Consider the following 24,343-nt stretch of genomic DNA (forward strand, 5'->3'; position numbering starts at 1 on the left):
TTGATGGGAGGGTATTATTCCATAAATAGTACTGTCATGCCCTGCTCAGGTTATGTGCGGAGGTCTGCCAGGTTAGCAGCCTTTTGTTTATGTTTTGGAGTTGAGCTGGATCCGCCTCCCTTGAGGTGCACTGGGTGGGGTCGTTGGTATGAGTTTAAATTATGCCCACTCCCAGTGTCCTGTGCGGGTTATAGCTTCTGTCTTGCTCAGAGGAAGGAAGGAAGGAAGGATTTGCTTTTTCTGCTCAGTAACAAGATAAGTTGGTTTTGTTTTTCTTGTGGTTTTCTGAGTAGGCTGTTAGAGAGACGCCTGCTCCCTCCAGGTCCTGAGGGAGCAGGCTGCCTCTTTCCCCCCTTTCACCATCTTAGGGATTTTAGGGAATCTTCAGCCTAGGCACGGGGACACATTTATTCCCACCATTAGGGTCTGAACGTGGGGATACAAGTCTAGGGAGAGCTGGTAGGGATTTGTCAGGAGGTGACCCTAATCCCCAGCTTCTTGCCTAGACACTTGCTTGGTGGTCTTCTGTGTATCTTGTATCCTGTCCAGCGTGACATTATAACCTGCCAATACTTAGACTGCCATTTCTCAGCTGTTTTGATATGGAGTCAATTGATGCGCTAGTTGATCGCATGCAGGGATTATCCCTAGAGGTTGCTGATCTGCGTAATTCGGTCACACGGTGTCAGAATGCTCTGACATCAGGTGCAATAGGAGGAAGTCAAATTTATGGGGAGCCTAAAGTCGCTCTCCCTGATAGATTTGCAGGGGGTGTGGATGACTTTATCCGCTTTAGAGAGTCATGCAAGCTGTATTTTCGTCTGCGTCCATCTTCATCTGGTGATGAGAGTCAGAGGGTAGGGATAATCATATCCCTGCTTAAAGGGGACGCGCAATCCTGGGCCTTTTCTCTGCTGTCCGGTTCTCTGGCCCTCCGGTCGGTGGAGGAATTTTTTAAAGCCTTGGGATTAAGTTATAATGACCCAGATCGGGTCTTGATGGCGGAATCTAAATTGCGTAATTTATTACAAGGTGAACATACTGCAGAGGCTTACTGCGTTGAGTTTAGGAGATGGTATACTGAGTCAGAGTGGAATGACCCCGCGTTACGTAGTCAGTTTTGTCAGCGGTTATCTGAGAGATTGAAAGATGCCCTTGCTTTTCATGAGTACCCGGATACATTGGAGAATGCTATGTCTTTGGCAGAACGGTTAGATAGACGTATTATAGAGAGGTGTAAGGTTCCCTCCGCGCAAGGGATCCCTTCTGTGAGTGGTTTTGTCTCACCTGCTCCCCAGGGTGATATGACATGTAACTCTGGGGTAGGGGCGGAACCCATGCAGCTGGGTCAGGTGTCTATCCGTTCTGGTAGTAGGAACTTTAGGAGGTTGCATAAACTATGTTGTTACTGTGAAAAAGTGGTCATTTTATTTTTGTTTGTCCTTTTGTTAAACCACATGTTGATGAGAAAGAATCACAAAGAGGTTTACTTAACCACTTCAACCCCGCTAGCTGAAACCCCCTTAATGACCAGGCCACTTTTTACACTTCTGCACTACACTACTTTCACCGTTTATTGCTCGGTCATGCAACTTACCACCCAAATGAATTTTACCTCCTTTTCTTCTCACTAATAGAGCTTTCATTTGGTGGTATTTCATTGCTGCTGACATTTTTACTTTTTTGTTATTAATCAAAATTTAACGATTTTTTTGCAAAAAAATGACATTTTTCACTTTCAGTTGTAAAATTTTGCAAAAAAAATGACATCCATATATAAATTTTTCGCTAAATTTATTGTTCTACATGTCTTTGATAAAAAAAATGTTTGGGTAAAAAAAAAATGGTTTGGGTAAAAGTTATAGCGTTTACAAACTATGGTACAAAAATTTGAATTTCCGCTTTTTGAAGCAGCTCTGACTTTCTGAGCACCTGTCATGTTTCCTGAGGTTCTACAATGCCCAGACAGTACAAACACCCCACAAATGACCCCATTTCGGAAAGTAGACACCCTAAGGTATTCACTGATGGGCATAGTGAGTTCATAGAACTTTTTATTTTTTGTCATAAGTTAGCGGAAAATGATGATTTTTTTTTCTTACAAAGTCTCATATTCCACTAACTTGTGACAAAAAATAAAAACTTCCATGAACTCACTATGCCCATCAAAAAATACCTTGGGGTGTCTTCTTTCCAAAATGGGGTCACTTGTGGGGTAGTTATACTGCCCTGGCATTCTAGGGGCCCAAATGCGTGAGAAGAAGTTTGCAATCAAAATCTGTAAAAAATGACCGGTGAAATCCGAAAGGTGCACATTGGAATGTGTGCCCCTTTGCCCACCTAGGCTGCAAAAAAGTGTCACACATGTGGTATCGCCGTACTCAGGAGAAGTTGGGGAATGTGTTTTGGGGTGTCATTTTACATATACCCATGCTGGGTGAGAGAAATATCTTGGCAAAAGACAACTTTTCCCATTTTTTTATACAAAGTTGGCATTTGACCAAGATATTTATCTCACCCAGCATGGGTATATGTAAAATGACACCCCAAAACACATTGCCCAACTTCTCCTGAGTACGGCGATACCAGATATGTGACACTTTTCTGCAGCCTAGGTGGGCAAAGGGGCCCACATTCCAAAGAGCACCTTTAGGATTTCACCGGCCATTTTTTACAGATTTTGATTTCAAACTACTTCGCACACATTAGGGCCCCTAAATTGCCAGGGCAGTATAACTACCCCACAAGTGGCCCCATTTTGGAAAGAAGACACCCCAAGGTATTCCGTGAGGGGCATGGCGAGTTCCTAGAATTTTTTATTTTTTGCCACAAGTTAGTGGAATATGAGACTTTGTTAGAAAAAAAAGAAATAAAAAAATCATCATTTTCCGCTAACTTGTGACCAAAAAAAAAAAATTATAGGAACTCGCCATGCCCCTCACGGAATACCTTGGGGTGTCTTCTTTCCAAAATGGGGTCACTTGTGGGGTAGATATACTGCCCTGGCATTCTAGGGGCCCTAATGTGTGGTAAGTAGTTTGAAATCAAAATGTGTAAAAAATGACCTGTAAAATTCTAAAGGTGCTCTTTGGAATGTGTGCCCCTTTGCCCACCTAGGCGGCAAAAAAGTGGACCAGGTAGCAGGTATATTAGATGCTGTTATCAAAACAGCGTCTAATATACCTGTTAGGGGTTAAAAAATTCACATCTCCAGCCTGCCAGCGAGCGATCGCCGCTGGCAGGCTGGAGATCCACTCGCTTACTTTCCGTTCCTGTGAGCGCGCGCGCCTGTGTGCGCGCGTTCACAGGAAATCTCGGCTATCGCGAGATGACGCACGGATGCGTCCAGGAGGAATGAATCAACCACCTTCCGTAAAGCATCCGTGCGTTAGGCGGTCGGGAGGTGGTTAAAGAAAAAAATAAGAACATCCCTGACTCTTGGTAGTGTGAATGGGGTGGTGGAGCAAGCAGGTATGCAAGCTCCCTGTAATACTCGTTTTCTCCTTCCAGCTATGGTGGCGCTAGACTCAAGAAAATGTGCTGTTGAAGTATTCATTGACTGTGGTGCTGGGGTAAACCTTATTGATTTTCTTTTTCTTCAAAATCTGGGTCTAAGTACTTGCACTTTAGAAAGAGAGATTCCGGTTTTCGCAATTGACTCTTCCCCTCTTTCTCAAAGGAGTCTCACTCATATTGCTCATGGTATCCAGTTAAGGGTGGGTGATTCACATGTTGAGATCATGTCTTGTTTTGTCATGAAGGACTTGCCCGCTCCTATAGTCTTAGGTTTACCGTGGTTGACAAAACATAACCCAATTATAGATTGGCAAGCAAGACAGATCATTGGTTGGAGTGAATTTTGTTCGGACAATTGTCTTGGCACATCTATTTCTGGTGTGTCTACTACGGCTTTACCTCAGTATCTCTCAGATTTTGCTGATGTCTTTTCGGAGGATGGGGCTCAGGAATTGCCCCCTCATCGTGACTATGATTGTCCAGTTAATCTCATCCCAGGGGCTAAGTTGCCAAAGTCTCGGCTTTACAATCTTTCTCAACCTGAAAGAGAGGTCATGCGGAAGTTTATTGCCGAGAGTTTAGCAAAAGGTCATATTAGGCCATCTAAGTCTCCGGTTGCAGTTGGTTTATTCTTTGTAAAGAAAAAGGATGGATCGCTGAGACCTTGTTTGGATTTCCGGGAATTGAACCGTATTACGGTCCGTGATCCGTATCCCCTTCCTTTGATCTCCGATCTTTTTGATCAAATTGTTGGAGCCAAGGTGTTCTCTAAGTTGGATTTAAGAGCGGCCTACAATCTGATCAGAATCAAGGAAGGGGATGAGTGGAAAACGGCCTTCAACACGCACGAGGGTTATTTCGAGAATCTGGTTATGCCTTTTGGGTTAACTAACGCGCCAGTGGTATTTCAGCGATTTGTCAATTACATTTTCCATCATTTTGTGGGGAGGTTCGTGGTAGTTTACTTGGATGACATTCTAATTTACTCTCCTGATCTGAAGACCCATCAGGATCACGTGAGACAGGTTTTGTCGATCCTTCGGGAGAATAAATTATATGCCAAATTGGAGAAATGTGTGTTTTCTGTGCAGGAGCTTCCGTTTCTGGGATATCTGCTTTCTGACTCTGGTTTTCGTATGGACCCTGAAAAAGTCCGGAGGGTTCTGGAATGGGACCGACTGGAGAATCAGAAAGCTTTGATGCGGTTTTTGGAGTTTACTAATTATTATAGAAAATTTATCTTGAACTATTCTACCATTGTAAAACCTCTGACCGATATGACTAAGAAGCGCGTCAACGTCTCTGTCTGGTCGGAGGAGGCATTGCAGGCCTTTTCGGCTATTAAAGAATGTTTTGCGTCTGCTCCCATTCTGGTGCAGCCCGATGTGTCTCAGCCATCCGTGGTGGAGGTTGATGGATCAGAAGTGGGGGTTGGAGCAGTGCTGTCGCAGGGTTCATCTCCTGGCAAATGGGTTCTGTGTGCTTTTTTTTCCAAGAAGCTCTCGGTCACCGAGAGTAATTATGATGTGGGAGATAGGGAATTGCTGGCCATCAAATTGGCCTTTGAGGAATGGCGTCACTGGTTAGAGGGGGTGTCTCATCCTGTTACGGTATACACTGATCATAAGAATTTGGCTTACCTGCAATCTGCCAAGCGTCTAAATCATAGACAGGCTAGATGGTCACTATTCTTTACCAGGTTCAATTTTGTGGTTACTTTTCGGCCGGGGGTTAAAAATGTCAAGGCAGATGTGTTGTCTCGCAGTTTTCCTGGGGGATGTGATTCAGAGGATCCTGCTCCGATTTTGGCTGATAGGGTGGTGGTCTCCGCTCTGTACCCCGAATTGGAGATGGAGGTGTTGGGAGCCCTGGAGGGGGCTCCTGATTCTTGTCCCCCAGGGAGGTTGTTTGTTCCTGATGGACTGCGATACAAGGTATTCAAGGAACATCCCGATACTGTCCTTGCTGGACATCCTGGTGGTAAGTCCACCTTTGATCTGGTTTCCCGGAGGTTCTGGTGGCCCGGGTTATGTAAGAGTGTTGAGGATTACGTAGCAGCTTGTGAAACCTGTGCACGGTCAAAGGTTGCTCACACTCGACCTTCTGGTTCACTTCTTCCTTTGTCTATTCCGTCTCGTCCTTGGACGCACTTTTCTATGGACTTTATTACGGATCTGCCGAGTTCCTCCGGGAAAACAGTAATTTTGGTGGTTGTTGACCGTTTTAGTAAATTGCCTCACTTTGTATCGTTAGCTAGTCTGCCCAATGCCAAGACTTTTGCTCAGATTTTTGTTGATAATATCGTGAAATTACATGGCATTCCCTCGGATTGTTTCTGATAGGGGCACGCAGTTTGTCTCCAGGTTTTGGAGGGTGTTCTGCTCTCGGCTTGGCATTCAACTTTCGTTCTCTTTGGCTTTTCTTCTGCGGTCGAATGGGCAGACAGTGTACTAATCAAAACCTGGAGACCTACTTGAGGTGCTTTGTGGCTGAGAATCAGGAGGACTGGTCCTCATTCTTATCCCTAGCAGAGTTTGCTTTGAATAACCGTAGGCAGGAGTCCAAGGGTAAGTCGCCATTTTTTGGCACATACGGTTTTCATCCTCAGTTTGGTACCTTTTGTGGGACTAGTTCCTCTGGGATGCCAGAGGAGGAGAGATTTTCTTCTGCTTTGTCTTCTATCTGGTGGAGGATCCAAGTGAATTTGGAGAAGATGGGTGAGAGGTATAAGCGAATGGCTGACAAGAGACGTATGACTGGTCCGGACCTGTGTGGGTGATCTGGTGTGGTTATCTAATAAAAATATTAAACTGAGAGTACCATCTTGGAAACTGGGTCCAAGATTTATTGGACCTTACAAAATATCTGCGGTGGTCAATCCAGTAGCGTTTCGTCTGGATCTTCCGCAGACTTGGAGGATCCATGATGTGTTCCACAGGTCTTTACTGAAGAAATATGAAAAACCGGTGGAACCATCGCCATTGCCTCCTCCCCCTGTTCTGGTTGATGGAAATTTAGAGTTCGAGATCTCTAGGGTTCTCGACTCAAGAGTTCTTCGGGGTTCCCTTCAGTACCTGGTACACTGGAGGGGATACGGCCCTGAGGAGAGGATGTGGGTTCCGGCTGTGGATGTTAGTGCCAGCCGACTGGTGAGGGCTTTTCACAGATCCCATCCGGATAAAGTTGGGCCGGGGTGTCCGGAGGTCAGTACTGTCATGCCCTGCTCAGGTTATGTGCGGAGGTCTGCCAGGTTAGCAGCACGTGTGTAGCCTTTTGTTTTTGTTTTGGAGTTAAGCTGTATCCGCCTCCCTTCAGGTGCACTGGGTGGGGTCGTTGGTATGAGTTTAAATTACGCCCACTCCCAGTGTCCTGTGCGGGTTATAGCTTCTGTCTTGCTCAGAGGAAGGAAGGAAGGATTTGCTGTTTCTGCTCAGTAACAAGATAAGTTGGTTTTGTTTTTCTTGTGGTTTTCTGTCTAAGCTTTTAGAGAGACGCCCGCCCCCTCCAAGTCCTGAGGGAGCAGGCTGCCTCTTTCTGCCTTTCACCATCTTAGCGATTTTAGGGAATCTTCAGCCTAAGCACAGGGACACGTTTATTCCCACCATTAGGCACGGGGACACGTTTATTCCCACCATTAGGGTCTGAACGTGGGCATAGAAGTCTAGGGAAAGCTGGTAGGGATTTGTCAGGAGGTGACCCTAATCCCCAGCTTCTTGCCTAGACACTTGTTTGGTAGTCTTCTGTGTATCTTGTATCCTGTCCAGCGTGACAAGTACCCATATTGTTTTATGGATTTGTAGAGCATAGACTGACTTTTGAAAACCCTTTTGAGGATGATGTGAATACCACATACTCAACATCCTCACTTGTGTCTTCCTCTGAACCCATAAGGAGATATTTCTCAGAGTGAACTAAATGTCATAAATATTCAGAGGTTATCAGGGATATCCTCGGATGGAGGAAAATGATCACCAAATGAAACAACTTTTTCTTTCAGCTGGGAACTAACCTAAAACTCAACGCCCCACAGTTACCAGCAATGATCTTCACCTCCATATATAGAGCATGGTCTAGGTATATTTTCTCTCTAATTAGAGTCAGAATTACTGGTGTCTTCATCCAACACAGGCCCAGGAACATACTCAGGTTTCTGACTCAGAATGGCGTCAAAATCAAAGTCACATAAGAAAGGATGGATATGAACCTCATGTGTTTCACGACGAAGAACAAGAGAAGAAAGTGAGTGATACATTTACTCAAAGTTCATACATTGTCCAGATGGGTCAATGTGGATCCACTATTGAGATCTTGGCTGATCATATAATAATGCAGTATACTAAGGTTCTATCTAAAAATAAAAATAAGAATAGCAAAAATAATAAATTATAAGAACAAAAATAATACATTGTAACACTACTTTGCAAGTTTTCAGTGACAAAACTGACTAAAAAGTGACATAAGAAATAGGAGCCGGTTTAAAGATGAGCAGAACAGATGCAGAGTTGATTCCATAATATAAGGTGGATGACCGAGTCATCTTTCCCAGTCCTGATCCTCATTGACATGATAATGTAATTCCCTGGGTGTTATATTAGTACTTTGTCTACATATTAAAAGGGTTGTGTCATCTCAGACTTTGATGGCATATCACTAGGATATGCTATCAAAGTCAGATAGGTGCCGGTCCTATCTCTGAGACCCGCACCTCCAGAACAGGTTCCGAAAAGTGAAGGACAGCTGCATGCTCTCAATTCATTTCTATGGGACTTCTGAAAATGGCGCTCTTGGCTATTTTCAGAACTCCCGTAAAAATACAGTAAATGGAGTGCACGGTGCAGGCGCGGCCGCCACTATTCACTTCTATGGGACTGCCCCACCAGACAAGGGACCGGAAGCAGCAGGGATGAAGATGAGCCACAGGAACCAGGACAACCAGAGCAGGTGGGTGGTTTTTTTTCCCCCTCACACACTATGCTATACTCAAACAGTTTTCAGGTCCTGGACAACCCCTTTTATCTTCTGTATTGGATTTTTTAGCCCATTCATGAACAAAGCCCCACACCCACTATTGTACTCTGCTCAAGAATATGTAATTCAAAAGCTGTTATGAATAGATGTTTTCCTAATCTCTGATGACTTTAAATACAATCTCTTTGGCAATGGTCACTGTTCTTACAGTGATTTTCCTGGGAATGGTTACCTCCCTTCCTTAAAGACCAGGCTAGCTTTTCATGTGGCCCTTAAAATGTGTCACTCTCTATACGAGCAGCCACAGTATCATCTTCCAACATTCATTGCTATTAAAATTATTTTACTGCAGCCATGTCATAAAAGTCTAGACCTGTATACATATTGAATGTCATATAGACTGACTGTAGTGATGCATGGATTTATCAACAGAGCGGCTGCACATCTTTACCGGTAAAAGGATATTTGCCCTTTATCCTATAAAAGGTTTACTTCCATTTTAATTTCACAAAGAGACTGATAATGTAAGCTCTTGTACTTAATACTATGGAATATGACGTAATGTAAATGATTTATTTATTTATTTTTAATAAAAGGTTAAAACTAAACAAATTGCCATAAACTATGGGAGAGTTCACATCTCAGTTTCATATTCCTTTCTTCTGATCCATCAGAAGAACAGGAAAAAAACAACGGATCCTGTAAAAAAAAAAAAAAAAAGAATATTTTAATGCTAGTATGAAACCAGCCTAACCTCCATGAATCTGTGCGGTTTCCACAGAATAAATCAGGTACACATTTCCATTGTCAACATAGGATCAATAAACGTGATTTTATTGTAATTTGTTTTCTAATTTTAAGCTTATAAATGCTTAAAGGGGTTCTGCAGTTCTTTTTAACTGATGATCTATCCTCTGGATAGATCATCAACATCTGATCGGCGGGGGTCCAACACCTGGGACCCCTGCCCGATCAGCTGTTTGAAAAGTCAGCGGCATTTCAGGAGAGCCGCGGCCTTCCTTCTGTATCCCTCAAGCCCAGTGATGTCACGACTAGTATCACTGGCCTGGGCGGGGCTAAAGTAAACGGAGCTTAGCCCCGCCAAGGCCAGTGATACTAGTCGTGACATCACTGGGCCTAAGGGAGACAGAGAGAAGACCGTTGCGCTCCTGTAGCGCCGCTGCCTTCTCAAACAGCTGATCGGCGGGGTGCCCAGGTGTCGGACCCCCGCCGATCAGATGTTGATGATCTATCCAAAGGATAGATCATCAGTTAAAAAGAACTGCAGAACCCCTTTAATTATGAAAGACTTCTAAAGATATAATTATGATGTACTATAAGGTATTGTGTACTTGCGGTGGGGTCAGCAGTGACAGACTCATAATTCAGGGGTTAAAAGTCCAAACGGTGCTTTATTTTTCACTCAGCACAAAACAGGGCATCCAAGTTAACTTGTCACTTAAGTGAAGCCACAGCACAAAACGAGTAAGATCAAAATAAACACCTGCATGTCAGGACTTTAACGAAGGGCTCACGCACACGGCCGTAGTTTTGGTCCGCATCTGATCTGCAAAAAAAACCATTTATCTCAATAGGGCGCAAAAGATGTGGACAGCCCATCCATGAGCTGTGCACACCCATAAGTCCATTCCACGGTCCTGCAAAAAAATAAAACATGTCCTATTCTTGTCTGTTTTGAGGACTTTGGCAAAACCAACCTCGCCACTGGGTTTTGGAGGGGCCTGTTTACCAGCCTCTTGCCTCAGGATTATGGCCCATACTAACTTTAAAGGAGAAGACAGACCGGCCGCACAGCTTAAATCTGTCTTTGGAATTGTATTGTATGTTATGTGAGGGTACCCAGATAGCTAATTTTATTGTATTCGTGTAGTCTGAGTGCCATTCACCTAATAATATGCACTCAGACTTGAGCTATCTGGGGATGTGTTAAATGTCTGTGTTTACTGTAAGGGTGTGACATTGTGTGTTTAAATGGTGATTTCTGTCCTGTTGTCTCCACATGTGTATTGGCGATTTCCCTTTGTCCTGAGAGATAATTGAATTGCCCCTCGGGTGTCTCCAGGGCAGAGAGGAGGAAACCATGATGCATTGTGGGGATGTATTGTGTCTGTGTATCCTGAATTGCTGCATATCTGTCCTGTGTCATAGTCTTCCTTCTGGTCCCCTAGGGACGTGCCCACCAGATGGGGACCTGCATAAATACGGGCAGGTAGCCCTCAATAAAGAGTTGCTGTTTTACACTCAACATAGAGCCTCGTCTCATGTGTGTGGGGATTGCTATACGTGTATACTCCCCTGGCTATTACTCCTAGCTCTTGTAAGAGCTGTTCCTGTGGTGATATCGGTGTCGAGAGGAGTGCTTGGAGTCCTCGAAAGGCACTGGGAGCATCTATCGACGGAGGTACCCGGTTGGGGTGCCAGGAGATCCGTTACATTTGGTGGCAAGCAGTGGGATGGCGTCCTTGTGTGAGGAGAAGCAGCTCGGAGACACCGTTCAGTGAGTATATTGAGGGCAATGCTAGTATCCGTACAGCGCCCCTGGCTACAGCAGGATGGAATTGGCTAGTCTTCGGACAGCGTTCTATGATGAGGGGGAGGAGGCAGCCGCATACTACAGGGATGCAGACAGAAAGGAAGTCTGGTATGATGCCCTGGAAAATGCCCAGCGGCGGCGAGGTGAGAGTCTCCCCAGTTATGAGCAGCGGCTACAGAAGCGTGTCGCGATGCGGATGGGTCTCTTGGGAGAGCAGCCCCTGGATGACTGGGTAACAGAGCTCCAGAACCTGGTATGAAAGGAGCTTTGGCTAGAGGATGCTTACCAGGCCCTAAGGTGGCATGTCATTCAACATTCCCCCTGGATGGCTGAGCACGACAGACCCGAGGGTGAGGATTATGATGGACCTGGGTTACTATGGGATGCCTTGGAGGAGGACATTGATCTTGGCAGCACGGAGGAGTCTAGGTTTTGGGACATCTACGACTACCGGATGGGCATGCATGTTTATGCTGACGAAAGGGAGGTGAGCAAAGATATGACCCACCTGGTAACAAGGGAGTGGGAGCTGGAGCAGACCTACCAACACCTGCTCAGCTCAGTTCATCCCCAACCTACTCGACAAGCAGAGCCAGATCTGCCCTCCTACAAATGGGAAGACTTGCCGGCGATACCCCCTGCTTCCCTACCAACTCCCAAGGTAGGGAACTTCATTGACTGGTTCTGGGAAGACCTCCTGACGGCAGGTAGAGATGGGACCGAAGTCTCTCCACCGGCCCTACAGGGATGCTGGGTAGCCGGCCCAGATCCCCAACTACAGCCAGCGTTACCCGGAGTCCAGACAGTCGGTCTGACTCCCCATCGGCAGCTTAACTTACAGGGAGAGATGACAACCGGTCTCTCTCCCCAGCGGCAGACAGGATCACAGGGAGAGGAGATTGTCAGTCCCCCGTCCCTGCAGCAACCAGTATTACTAGGAGTGGAGATGGTCGCACCCACTACCCAGCACCAGGCAGCGTTACAGAGAGTTGAGACAGTCGGTCTGACTCCCCAGCAGCAGTGTGTTGTAAAGAGAGAAGAGACAACCGGTCTCTATCCCCAACCACAGGGGGACAGCACCCCTAACTTCAATGGTGCAGATGGGATCGCGGTCTCTGCACCAGGCCTACCGGGATGCTGGACGGCTGGTTCAGATCCCCCACCAACCCTGCAGGAATGCCAGGAGGAGGAGGTAAGCGATTCCTCCTCTCCACAGCCAATCTGCAACAAGGTCCTGGGGATAGGATTCCCTGACGACATCCCAGCAGAAGAGCTGCCCTCCTCTATCCTCTTCTCCAGAGGCTGACTTTCCACAGGCTACCCCAGCGGAAGCGCTGGCATCTGGGCAGAACACAGTCGGCCTCTGCCCCCCCCCCATCCTCTTCTTCAGAGCCGTACTTCCCACAGGCTACCCCAGCAGAAGAGCTGGCATCTGGGCAGAGCGCAGTCGGCCTCTGCCCACCAAGTACCTACAGCTCCAAGCTAGAGAACCACAAGGAAGCAAGGAGTCGCAGATGCCCAATCAACAGCTGGGGACATACAGAACAGAGCCAGGCCCCAAGATTCAACAGGTCCAGTATTGGGTTGTGGTTGGACTGCCAGACTAACTCAGGTACTGACCGTGAGGTCAGGTATCTGGTTAGTCTTCCCTGGGAGGGGGAGATGTGTGGCGAAACCAACCTCGCCACTGGGTTTTGGAGGGGCCTGTTTACCAGCCTCTTGCCTCAGGATTATGGCCCATACTAACTTTAAAGGAGAAGACAGACCGGCCGCACAGCTTAAATCTGTCTTTGGAATTGTATTTTATGTTATGTGAGGGTACCCAGATAGCTAATTTAATTGTATTCGTGTAGTCTGAGTGCCATTCACCTAATAATATGCACTCAGACTTGAGCTTTCTGGGGATGTGTTAAATGTCTGTGTTTACTGTAAGGCTGTGACCTTGTATGTTTAAATGGTGATTTCTGTCCTGTTGTCTCCACATGTGTATTGGCGATTTCCCTTTGTCCTGAGAGATAATTGAATTGCCCCTCGGGTGTCTCCAGGGCAGAGAGGAGGAAACCATGATGCATTGTGGGGATGTATTGTGTCTGTGTATCTTGAATTGCTGCATATCTGTCCTGTGTCACAGTCTTCCTTCTGGTCCCCTAGGGGCGTGTCCACCAGATGGGGACCTGCATAAATACGGGCAGGTAGCCCTCAATAAAGAGTTGCTGTTGCTGTGGGGATTGCTATACGTGTATACTCCCCTGGCTATTACTCCTAGCTCTTGTAAGAGCTGTTCCTGGTTCCTGTGGTGATATCGGTGTCGAGCGGAGTGCTTGGAGTCCTCGGGAGGCACTGGGAGCATCTATCAACAGAGGTACCCGGTCGGGGTGCCAGGAGAGCCGTTACAAGGACAAGGATAGGAAATTTCTGTAGGAGCACAAAAAACAAATAACGGCATGCAGTCGGCCGGCATTCATGTTCTGCGGACCACAGAATACTTATGGTCGTGTGCATGAGCCCTAATAGTGATGTTCTCAAGATGCACATAGTGCCGACCCCTGCCCTGTACACTCTCTGCTGCTGATGCTAATGTGGAGCATACCTCCTGGACCATGTCATATGGAGGTACAGAGACCTTCTGGACCATGTCATACAGAAGTATAGAGACCTTCTGGACCATGTCATACAGAGGTATAGAGACCTCCTGGTCACTGTCACATTGAGGTATAGTATAGACCTCCTGGACCATGTCATCCAGAGGTATAGAGACCTCCTTGACCATGTCATATGGAGGTACAGAGAGCTCCTGGACACAGTCACATGGAGGTATAGTATAGACCTCCAGGCCTATCATACGGAGGTATAGAGACCTCCTGGACCATGTCATATGGAGGTATAGAGACCTCCTGGACACTGTCATATAGAGGTACAGAGAACTCCTGGACACTGTCATATAGAGGTATAGTATAGACCTCCTGGACCATGTCTTGCAGAGGTATAGAGACCTCCTGGACCATGTCTTGCAGAGGTATAGAGACCTCCTGGACCATGTCTTGCAGAGGTATAGAGACCTCCTGGACCATGTCTTGCAGAGGTATAGAGACCTCCTGGACCATGTCATGCAGAGCTATAGAGACCTCCTGGACCATGTCATGCAGAGCTATAGAGACCTCCTGGACCATGTCATGCAGAGCTATAGAGACCTCCTGGACCATGTCATGCAGAGCTATAGAGACCTCCTGGACCATGTCATGCAGAGGTATAGAGACCTCCTGGACCATGTCATACGGAGGTATAGAGACCTACTGGACCATGTCATGCGGAGGTATAGAGACCTCCTGGACCATGTCATGCAGAGGTATAGAGACCTCCTGGACCATGTCATGCAGAGGTATAGAGACCTCCTGGACCATGTCATGCAGAGGTATAGAGACCTCCTGGACCATGTCATGCAGAGGTATAGAGACCTCCTGGACCATGTCATGCAGAGGTATAGAGACCTCCTGGACCATGTCATGCAGAGGTATAGAGACCTCCTGGACCATGTCATGCAGAGGTATAGAGACCTCCTGGCCCATGTCATGCAGAGGTATAGAGACCTCCTGGCCCATGTCATACAGAGGTATAGAGACCTCCTGGCCCATGTCATACAGAGGTATAGAGACCTACTGGCCCATGTCACATAGAGGTATAATATAGACCTCCTGGACCATGTCACATAGAGGTATAATATAGACCTCCTGGACCATGTCATCCAGAGGTATAGAGACCTCCTGGACCATGTCATATGGAGGTACAGAGAACTCCTGGACACAGTCACATGGAGGTATAGTATAGACCTCCTGGCCTATCATAAGGAGGTATAGAGATCTCCTGGACCATGTCATATGGAGGTATAGAGACCTCCTGGACCATGACATGCAGAGGTATAGAGACCTCCTGGCCCATGTCATACAGAGGTATAGAGACCTACTGGACCATGTCATGCAGAGGTATAGAGACCTACTGGACCATGTCATGCAGAGGTATAGAGACCTACTGGACCATGTCATGCAGAGGTATAGAGACCTACTGGACCATGTCATGCAGAGGTATAGAGACCTACTGGACCATGTCATGCAGAGGTATAGAGACCTACTGGACCATGTCATGCAGAGGTATAGAGACCTACTGGACCATGTCATGCAGAGGTATAGAGACCTACTGGACCATGTCATGCAGAGGTATAGAGACCTACTGGACCATGTCATGCAGAGGTATAGAGACCTACTGGACCATGTCATGCAGAGGTATAGAGACCTACTGGACCATGTCATGCAGAGGTATAGAGACCTACTGGACCATGTCATGCAGAGGTATAGAGACCTACTGGACCATGTCATGCAGAGGTATAGAGACCTACTGGACCATGTCATGCAGAGGTATAGAGACTAGTGATGAGCGGGAGGTGCCATATTCGATTTCGCGATATTTCGCGAATATTCGAATGAATATTCGTGTTATATTCGTCGAAATCGAATATTCGTAATTTTTCCAATTATCGCGAATAATATGCGAAAAAAAATTTCGCGTATTGCGATTATTTATCTTGATAGTATAAGGCAACGTTCCTATGCTAATTGACTATGGCTAGGCTAATATGTGTATTTTACGAAATTTCGTGATTTGCTCTAACTTCGTCTCTTAGAATATTACGAATATTCTAAAAGACGAAGTTAGAGCAATATTACGAAATTTCGTAAAATACACATATAGATTGTAATTTAGCTAATATAGTGCTATAATCCCTTTTTTTTCCTCTAATTTTTTTTTGCCTCTTCTGAACTTAAGTTTTGTAAAATATGTACACTATTAAAAAATATTACTATAGCAGTATATTAGCTTAAATACAATCTATGTGTATTTTACGAAATTTCGTAATATTGCTCTAACTTCGTCTTTATGAAATTTCGGAATATTCTAAAAGACGAAGTTAGAGCAATATTAAGAACATTTGCAAAAGCCGAAATTGCGATGCGAGTAATATAATACGAAATAAGCGCATGAAGATTTCAACTTAGCACTACTATATTCCATATTCTAGCCTAGTATGGGATGTAGCAGTGCTAAGTTGAAATCTTCATGCGCTTATTTCGTATTATATTACTCGCATCGCAATTTCAACTATTGCGAAATTTCGTAAAATATACATATAGATTAGATTGTAATTTAGCTAATATGGAATATAGCAGTAAGTTGAAAACGCCACTGACTGGAGCAGCCAGGAAACCAAAGGACAGGTAAGAACAACTTTAGGGAAGTGGGAAAGAAAAAAATATAATAATAAAAAAAAAAAAAAACGAATATTCGAATTCGCGAATATATAGAACGATATTCTAAATATTCGCGAAATCTCGAAATTGCGATATTCGAGAAAAAAATTCGCAATTCGAATATTCGCGCTCAACACTAATAGAAACATACTGGACCATGTCATGCAGAGGTATAGAGACCTACTGGACCATGTCATGCAGAGGTATAGAGACCTACTGGACCATGTCATGCAGAGGTATAGAGACCTACTGGACCATGTCATGCAGAGGTATAGAGACCTACTGGACCATGTCATGCAGAGGTATAGAGACCTACTGGACCATGTCATGCAGAGGTATAGAGACCTCCTGGACCATATCATGCAGGGGTATAGAGACCTCCTGGACCATGTCATGCGAAGGTATAGAGACCTCCTGGACTATGTCATGCAGGGGTATAGAGACCTCTTGGACCATGTCATGCGAAGGTATAGAGACCTCCTGGACCATGTCATGCAGGGGTATAGAGACCTCTTGGACCATGTCATGCAGGGGTATAGAGACCTCCTGGACCATGTCATATGGAGGTACAGAGACCTCCTGGACCATGTCATACAGAGGTATAGAGACCTCCTGGATCATGTCATGTCTGACCTTCAATAGAGCAGTCCTATCCTTGTCCATGATACAGACAAAAATAGGACAGGTTCTGTTTTTTGGGTGGGGCCGCGGAACGGACATCACACGGTGTGCTGTCCGCATCTTTTTCAGTCCTATTGAAGTGAATGGGTCTGCATCCGACCTGCAAAAAATGCGGACACGATATCACGGTCGTGTGTATGAGGCCTAATGAAAGTATTACCTTCAAATTCCTGCCACAATTGCCCGCTGCGAGTAAGGCCTCATGCACACGCAGGCCCGTCGCTACCCAACAGGCAAAACAAGCAATTGCTTGGGGCCCCGAGCTGGTTGGGGCCCCGAGCTGGCCCGGGGCCAAGCAGAGCTGAGTAACTCAGAAGATCCAATGGTATATTCTAACCCCCAGGCGTTCCCATGGTGACGGGGACGCTTGCCTGCGGGTTAGAATATACCATCAGATCTGAGTTTTACGAGCTCAGTGAGATCGTAAAAACTCAAATCCGATGGTATATTCTAACCCCCAGGCGTTCCCATGGTGACGGGGACGCTTGCCTGGGGGCTAGAATATACAGGGCCACGCCGCTCACAGCAGTATATTTATAAACTAATCAGTAACTACTTTAACTTTAATCATTGCTCATTGTTGAGCTCTTTACTTGGATTATTTGGATATCTTACTTTGTCTTAGCTCCGGTAATAGAAGGCAGTGCAGGCGGCGCTCACTCACTGACCGACGTCACGCGCCTGCTCCTCCCACTAGGCGGTGCAGGCGCGTGACTTCAGTGAGTGCCATCCACAGATCCCCCTACAGTGCCATCCACAGATCCCCCTCCCCTAAACAGTGCCATCCACAGATCTCCCCCCTAAACAGTGCCATCCACAGATCCCCCCCCCTAAACAGTGCCATCCACAGATCCCCCCCCTAAACAGTGCCATCCACAGATCCCCCCCCTAAACAGTGCCATCCACAGATCACCCCTAAACAGTGCCATCCACAGATCCCCCCTAAACAGTGCCATCCACAGATCCCCCCTAAACAGTGCCATCCACAGATCCCCCCTAAACAGTGCCATCCACAGATCCCCCCTAAACAGTGCCATCCACAGATCCCCCCTAAACAGTGCCATCCACAGATCCCCCCTAAACAGTGCCATCCACAGATCCCCCCTAAACAGTGCCATCCACAGATCCCCCCCTAAACAATGCCATCCACAGATCCCCCCTCCCCTAAACAGTGCCATCATGGCACTGTTTAGGGGAGGGGGATCTGTGGAAGGCACTGTTTAGGGGGGATCTGTGGATGGCACTGTTTAGGGGGGAGATCTGTGGATGGCACTGTTTAGGGGAGGGGGGATCTGTGGATGGCACTTTTTAGGGGAGGAGGGATCTGTGGATGGCACTGTTTAGGGGGGAGATCTGTGGATGGCACTGTTTAGGGGGGATCTGTGGATGGCACTGTTTAGGGGGGATCTGTGGATGGCACTGTTTAGGGGGGAGATCTGTGGATGGCACTGTTTAGGGGGGAGATCTGTGGATGGCACTGTTTAGGGGGGAGATCTGTGGATGGCACTGTTTAGGGGGGAGATCTGTGGATGGCACTGTTTAGGGGAGGGGGGATCTGTGGATGGCACTGTTTAGGGGGGATCTGTGGATGACACTGTTTAGGGGAGGGGGGATCTGTGGATGGCACTGTTTAGGGGGGGAGATCTGTGGATGGCACTGTTTAGGGGGGATCTGTGGATGGCACTGTTTATATAAAGTGTGGGTGAACTTAACTGGCTATACTGTGGTTCCTGTAGGCTTTGCGTGCGTAAGGTGTGGAGGGGGGGGGCCTCCATGTCTATTTTGCTTGGGGCCCCCAAATTCCTTCAAACGGCCCTGTGCACACGACAGTTGTTTTTCTTGGCCTCCGTTCCGTTTTTTTTGCGGATAGGATGGGGACCCATTCATTTCAATGGGTCAGCAAAAAAATGCTGATAGTTCATCCGTTTGTGTTCCGCGTCCGTTGTCCGTGTTTCCCTTCAGCAAAAAAAATAGTGCATGTCCTACTGTTTTCACATTTGCGGACAGGGATAGGCATTTATTACAAGGGATCTGTGGGAAAAAACGGATCCTCTCAAAAAAACGGATGCCGCATCCGTTTTTTTTGGGCGGACGCAAAAATCAACTGTCGTGTGCATGAGGCCTAAGTCAATTCGTGGGTCCTCTGTGTAGACCCAGTCAGAAACTAAAGCGCGGTTTCCCATAGCAACCAATCAAATCACACTGCTTTAATTTTCTAACCTGCACTGCAAACATGTAAGCTGCAACCTCATTGGTTGCTATGGGCAACTTCTCTGCACAAGGCTCGATCTATGTCTCCACCTGTGTAGACCCAGCCTAAAACCAAGAGGTGCGTTTTCCCCTAGCAACCAATCAAATCGCTGTTTGTATTTTTTTTAACCTTCACTGCAACTATGAAATTTGCAGCCTGATTGGTTGCTATGGGCAACTGCCCTGCACCAGGCTTGATCTATGCGTCCACCTGGAATTGCTATTTAAGCAGTTGTCTACAATATACACATACAACGTAGTAAAAATAATAATCCATGTCCTCCCCCGGAGGGGGCTACACATCAATAGGTGAGAGAAGACTGGACATTATACGTGACGAGAGGGAGCGAGGATTTCCTGTTGCCAGGACAACGCAGGCAGCCGCCAGCCTGACCGCCGCCTCTGTCTGAGGAGGTGAGTGAAGCTTGGTCATGTGGGGGGGGAGCAGGCAAGATGGCGGCCGGGAACCAGAGGGATGCGGCGTGACTGCGATCCTATAGGGTCACCCATTCAGAGGGTGAGTCCCCCCCCCGAGCCGCACCGGGTCCCCCCCTCCTCCCTGTTTAGCTCCTTTATGCAGATCGCGCGTCGCCGCTGTGTGTGAACAGTGCACCGCCCCGTGCCCTCCGCGCTGCAGGCAGCCCTGCCCATTGCTCCCCTGCACGGGGCATGTGTCACCTGGCTATGATGATGGATGCCCTGCTGCACTGTAACTTTTATGTCTTGCAGTGATTTCCAGCACAACTTGAAGGAGTTACATTGCACTAAAACCTGCAAACAGCCCAAGATCCGAAGACTGGATCCCGACCAAGCCTGACAATGGCGATCACGTTGTTTGGTGAGTGGACTGGGATTTCTTGTGGTCAGGGCTGGTGCCATCAGTAATGCCGGCTGAGGGGATCCTTCAGACATGCTTGTCTATTGTTTCCTCTCCAGGCACTGCCTATGGGCGTGTGCGCCTCAATTTGTCTGATCTGTTATTATAGGCCCATTAATGGTCAGTGATCGCTGGGTTAGGGTGACCGCGCTCACAGGTTACGTACCTCGCGAGTTCATATAACGCCCCACTTATTATACCTGCCATCTCTGTATGGAGAGATGAGCTTCATCTATACCTCCGGACGGTCAGAGGATGATCCGTTTCTGAATTATGGACTAATCATTGCGCAGTTTTAGGCCTCCTACACACGACCGCGTCCGTATTGCACGTTTTAGGGCTCATGCACACGACCGTATGTATTTTGCGGAATGGAACAGTTGGCCCCTAATAGAACAGTACTATCCTTGTCCGTAATGCGGACAATAATAGGACATGTTCTATATTTTTTTTGCGTAGCGGACATACGGAAACGGAATACACACAGAGTAACTTCCTTTTTCTTGCGGACCCTTTGAAATGAATGGTTCTGCTTACAGTCGGCAACAAAAAAAAAAACGGAACAGACACAGAAAGAAAATACGTTGGTGTGCATGAGCCCTTATACCACGGATTCGCAAAATACGGATACCCTCCATGTGCGCTCTGCATTTTCTTCACTCTCGGTACCAGAAATGACTCTTCGTGTCAGAATAGGATTTGTTCTAGAATTTGCGGAACGAACATAGGGATGATGCGGAATCCACAAAAAAAAAAAGTGGATCGGACACAGATGCAAAATACGGTAATTTGTGCAAGACACAGTCTGCGACATGGCTGCTACATTTTTATTATTTTTCTCGCATAAGCCCATGCACACGACTATTTTTGGTCCTTATCCGATCCACATTTTTTGTGGATCGGATACGGACCCATTCATTTCATCTGCAAAGCAGACAGCACCACGTGTCCTTTCCGCCATTCCACAAAAAAGTCCGTTTTGCGGACAAGAATAGGCATTTTTAACATAGGATGGGACGTGTGGAACAGGAAAATGTGGAAGACACACGGCCGGTGTCAGTGTTTTGCAGATCCTCAATTTGCGAACGGATACGGTTGTGTGCATTGGGGTAGATAGAGGTATAAGGCTACTTTCACACGCGTTTGTCTACCGGATCCCAATACCGGAATTACAATCTCAATACCGCAATTGAATGGATCTGTTTTGATTTTGCATGTCAGGATGCATCCGTTCCATTAGGTTGCAGTTGTGTGAAATCAAAACGGAAAAAAAATGATCCGTCACTAAATATATTGAAAGTCAAAGGGTGACAGATCCGTTTTTATGACCGGACACAAAACTGCAACTTGCAGCGATTTTGTGTCCGGTCAGAAAACGGAATGCTGCCGGAACAGAAGACATCCTGATTAGTGTTGAGCGAACTTGTGTTTTAAGTTCGGCGTCTAAAGTTCGAGTTCGGGTTATCGAAGAATCGCGTTATGGATTCCGCTACCACCGACAATAACTTATGGTCCGTGGTAGCGGAATCCATAACGCGATTCTTTGATAACCCGAACTTTAGACGCCGAACTTAAAACATAATTTCGCTCAACACTAATCCTGATGCATCCTGAACGGATCTCTTACCATTTAGAATGCATGAGGACTAAACGGAACAGAATTATTATTTTTTTCCCCAGTGTTGAGATCCTCTGCCGGAACTCAATACCGGAAAACAACAACGCAAGTGTGAAAGACATTACGATAGAATCACAAAACGTAAATTACTTCATTTGTAGCCCATGGGCAGTTTAATCGGCAAATGATATTGTGACTGTCGCAATAATTCTGCCAGTGCGTCAGTGTCGGAATGTTTGTGATTGTAACAAGTCTCATTGTCTGTGGATACTTTTATGTATTTATTTAGATACCAACTAGGTATTAGGGTACTTTCACACTAGCGTTATGGTTTTCCGGTACTGTATTGAGTTCCGTCATAGGGGCTCAATACCAGAAAAAACGCTTTAGTTTTATCCTAATGCATTCTGAATGGAGAGCATTCTGCTCAGGAAGCATCAGTTCAAAAATACTGAACACTTGCCGGAACGCCAGATCCGGCATTAATTCACTGGCATTAAGTGTCCAGCATTAAGTGTTCCGGGAAAACGGATCCGAAAAGTACCCTAAAACGAACCCAGGAAAGCTCTGTCGTGACCCCTAATTACTTATGCTGGGTCCACAAGTTTTCCATTCTTGGTAAAATAGTGTAGCAAATTAGGCTGTTCTGACCACCTAAAATTAGTAGGACAGAGCCACGGAAGACGGGTGATGTGACTTATTCGCTGCACCCTTTTTTCAGAACTAAGATTGTATCCAAAAGAAAAACCGGGGAGTATAAAGATTTAGGCCTCTTGCACACGGCGGTTGTGGGTCCGTTCCAACTTGAATTGGTCCGTGATCCGTCCACACATTCATGCGGAGTGCACACGGGCCGGTGCCCGTGTATTGCAGACCCGCCGTATGCGGTCCGCAATACGGCCACGGGCACACGACGCTTGTGTGCAAGAGGCCTTATCCTGTTTCATCCTTTAGGCTGGTTTCACACAGGGGGACTAAAGTGTTTCCTCCACTATTGTGGCTGAAAAAAAGTAATTTGTCACTTTTTTCACTTGTCTCCTCACTTTTTAAGGGCTCTTTCAGATGAGCGTGTCCTGTGCAGAAATCACGCTCCGTGTGTGAGCGTGATTCTCCCTTATGGACACTGCTTGTTTCTCAGGGGCGCACAGCATTATACTGATTTATAATGCTGTGTGTCTCTTCCCAATCTTGCTTCTAAACAATTATACTGACATAAAACTGTCAGTATAATTCTGTAGATACAGGCCATGCAGAGACACTCAGTATAATCCCGTGCGCTCCTGAGAAACGAGCAGTATCCATCACGGAGAGCCACACTCGCACACGGAGCGCGATTTCCACACTGGACACGGTTATCTGAAAGAACCTGAAAAGTGACAAGAAAAGTAGATGGGGCTTAGCGGGAGGGGCGTGGCCACCCAAGACCCGCCAGACTTACTATCATCTACACCAGAAACTGGTGTACATCTATGCCAGCTCATAGCTTGGGTAGATTTGAAAGTCTGGCGCACAGACTGCCTGGAACTGTGCCAAATTAATTAAGAGGCCTGTGCCAACTGACTTTATGCTAAGACTGGTGTTTGTAACGTGAGTCTTAGTATATACGCACCATTGTTTTTTGTGGCATTTTTCTGCTCTTTTGTGTTTTTTGCATCTGCATTTTTGCAGGACATAGAAGTGTTTTTTTGTTTGTTTTTTGCTACTGGTGTTTTTGTTCATTAGGTGGGATTTTTTTTATTTTTTTGTCTTTCTTGCTTCAATTAAAAAATGCAGCCTGCCTTTAGCAGTTTTTACCAACAGCCATAAGGAAAACGTTAGGGGTGAGACACACAGGGGGTCAGTCACCGTAGCTCCATGTAGAAAAATTGCAAACTTTGCAAAAGTGCTGTTTTGCAACCAGATTTGCAACTTTTTATTTTTCCAACACCCACGCCACTTTTCCAAAAAAATAGGTCTGCTGTAGGCAAGAGAAGACAGGCCACAGGCGGGAGCGGCACAGACTGACTCATAGAAAATTGGCGCACATTGCACCATATACGTACTCCAGCTCGTGGCTGGAGTAGATTTCAGATCTGTCTCATGGACAGAGGGAGATGTGACAGATTTAGGCTACATGCACACGACTGTCGTTTTAGTCCGCATCCGAGCCGCCAGTTTTTGCGGCTTGGATGCGGACCCATTTACTTAAATGGGGCCGCAAAAGATTAGGACAGCACTCCGTGTGCTGTCTGCATCCGTTGCTCCGTTCCGTGGTCCGCAAAAATAAATAAATAACCGTTTTGCAGACAAGAATAGGCAGTTATACTAATGGCTGACCGTGCCATTCCGCAAATTGCGGAACGCACATGGATGCCATCCGTGTTTTGCGGACCGCAAAACACACAACGGTTGTGTGCATGTAGCCCTATTGAGGCGCAATCCTTTGAATTAACTGGTCAGCTCTTCCTCCAACATTGTTTTTACTAAGGGCTGTTTCACACGAGCGGATGCCGTGCGTGGCATCCGCTCCGTGAAAGAGTGCCAAGACCCGATGCAGACTGCAGAGGCACGGAGCATTAACATGACTGATAATGCTCCGT

At 46.5% G+C, this 24,343-nt stretch overlaps 1 protein-coding gene across 1 annotated transcript in view; it reads left to right on the plus strand.

Moving 5' to 3' along the window:
- The first annotated feature begins 19,711 nt into the window (after nucleotides 1-19,711).
- The window catches only part of CHN1 (chimerin 1), a 109,720-nt gene continuing 105,088 nt past the window's right edge, over nucleotides 19,712-24,343 (plus strand). The window contains exons 1-2 of the mRNA XM_044303370.1: nucleotides 19,712-19,786; nucleotides 19,999-20,107. Of these exons, the coding sequence (XP_044159305.1) occupies nucleotides 20,089-20,107 (19 nt within the window). The 5' untranslated portion in view covers nucleotides 19,712-19,786; nucleotides 19,999-20,088. The remainder of the gene's footprint in view (nucleotides 19,787-19,998; nucleotides 20,108-24,343) is intronic.

The sequence above is a fragment of the Bufo gargarizans genome, chromosome 8 (assembly GCF_014858855.1).
Source record: "Bufo gargarizans isolate SCDJY-AF-19 chromosome 8, ASM1485885v1, whole genome shotgun sequence".
In the NCBI taxonomy this organism is placed as follows: domain Eukaryota; kingdom Metazoa; phylum Chordata; class Amphibia; order Anura; family Bufonidae; genus Bufo; species Bufo gargarizans.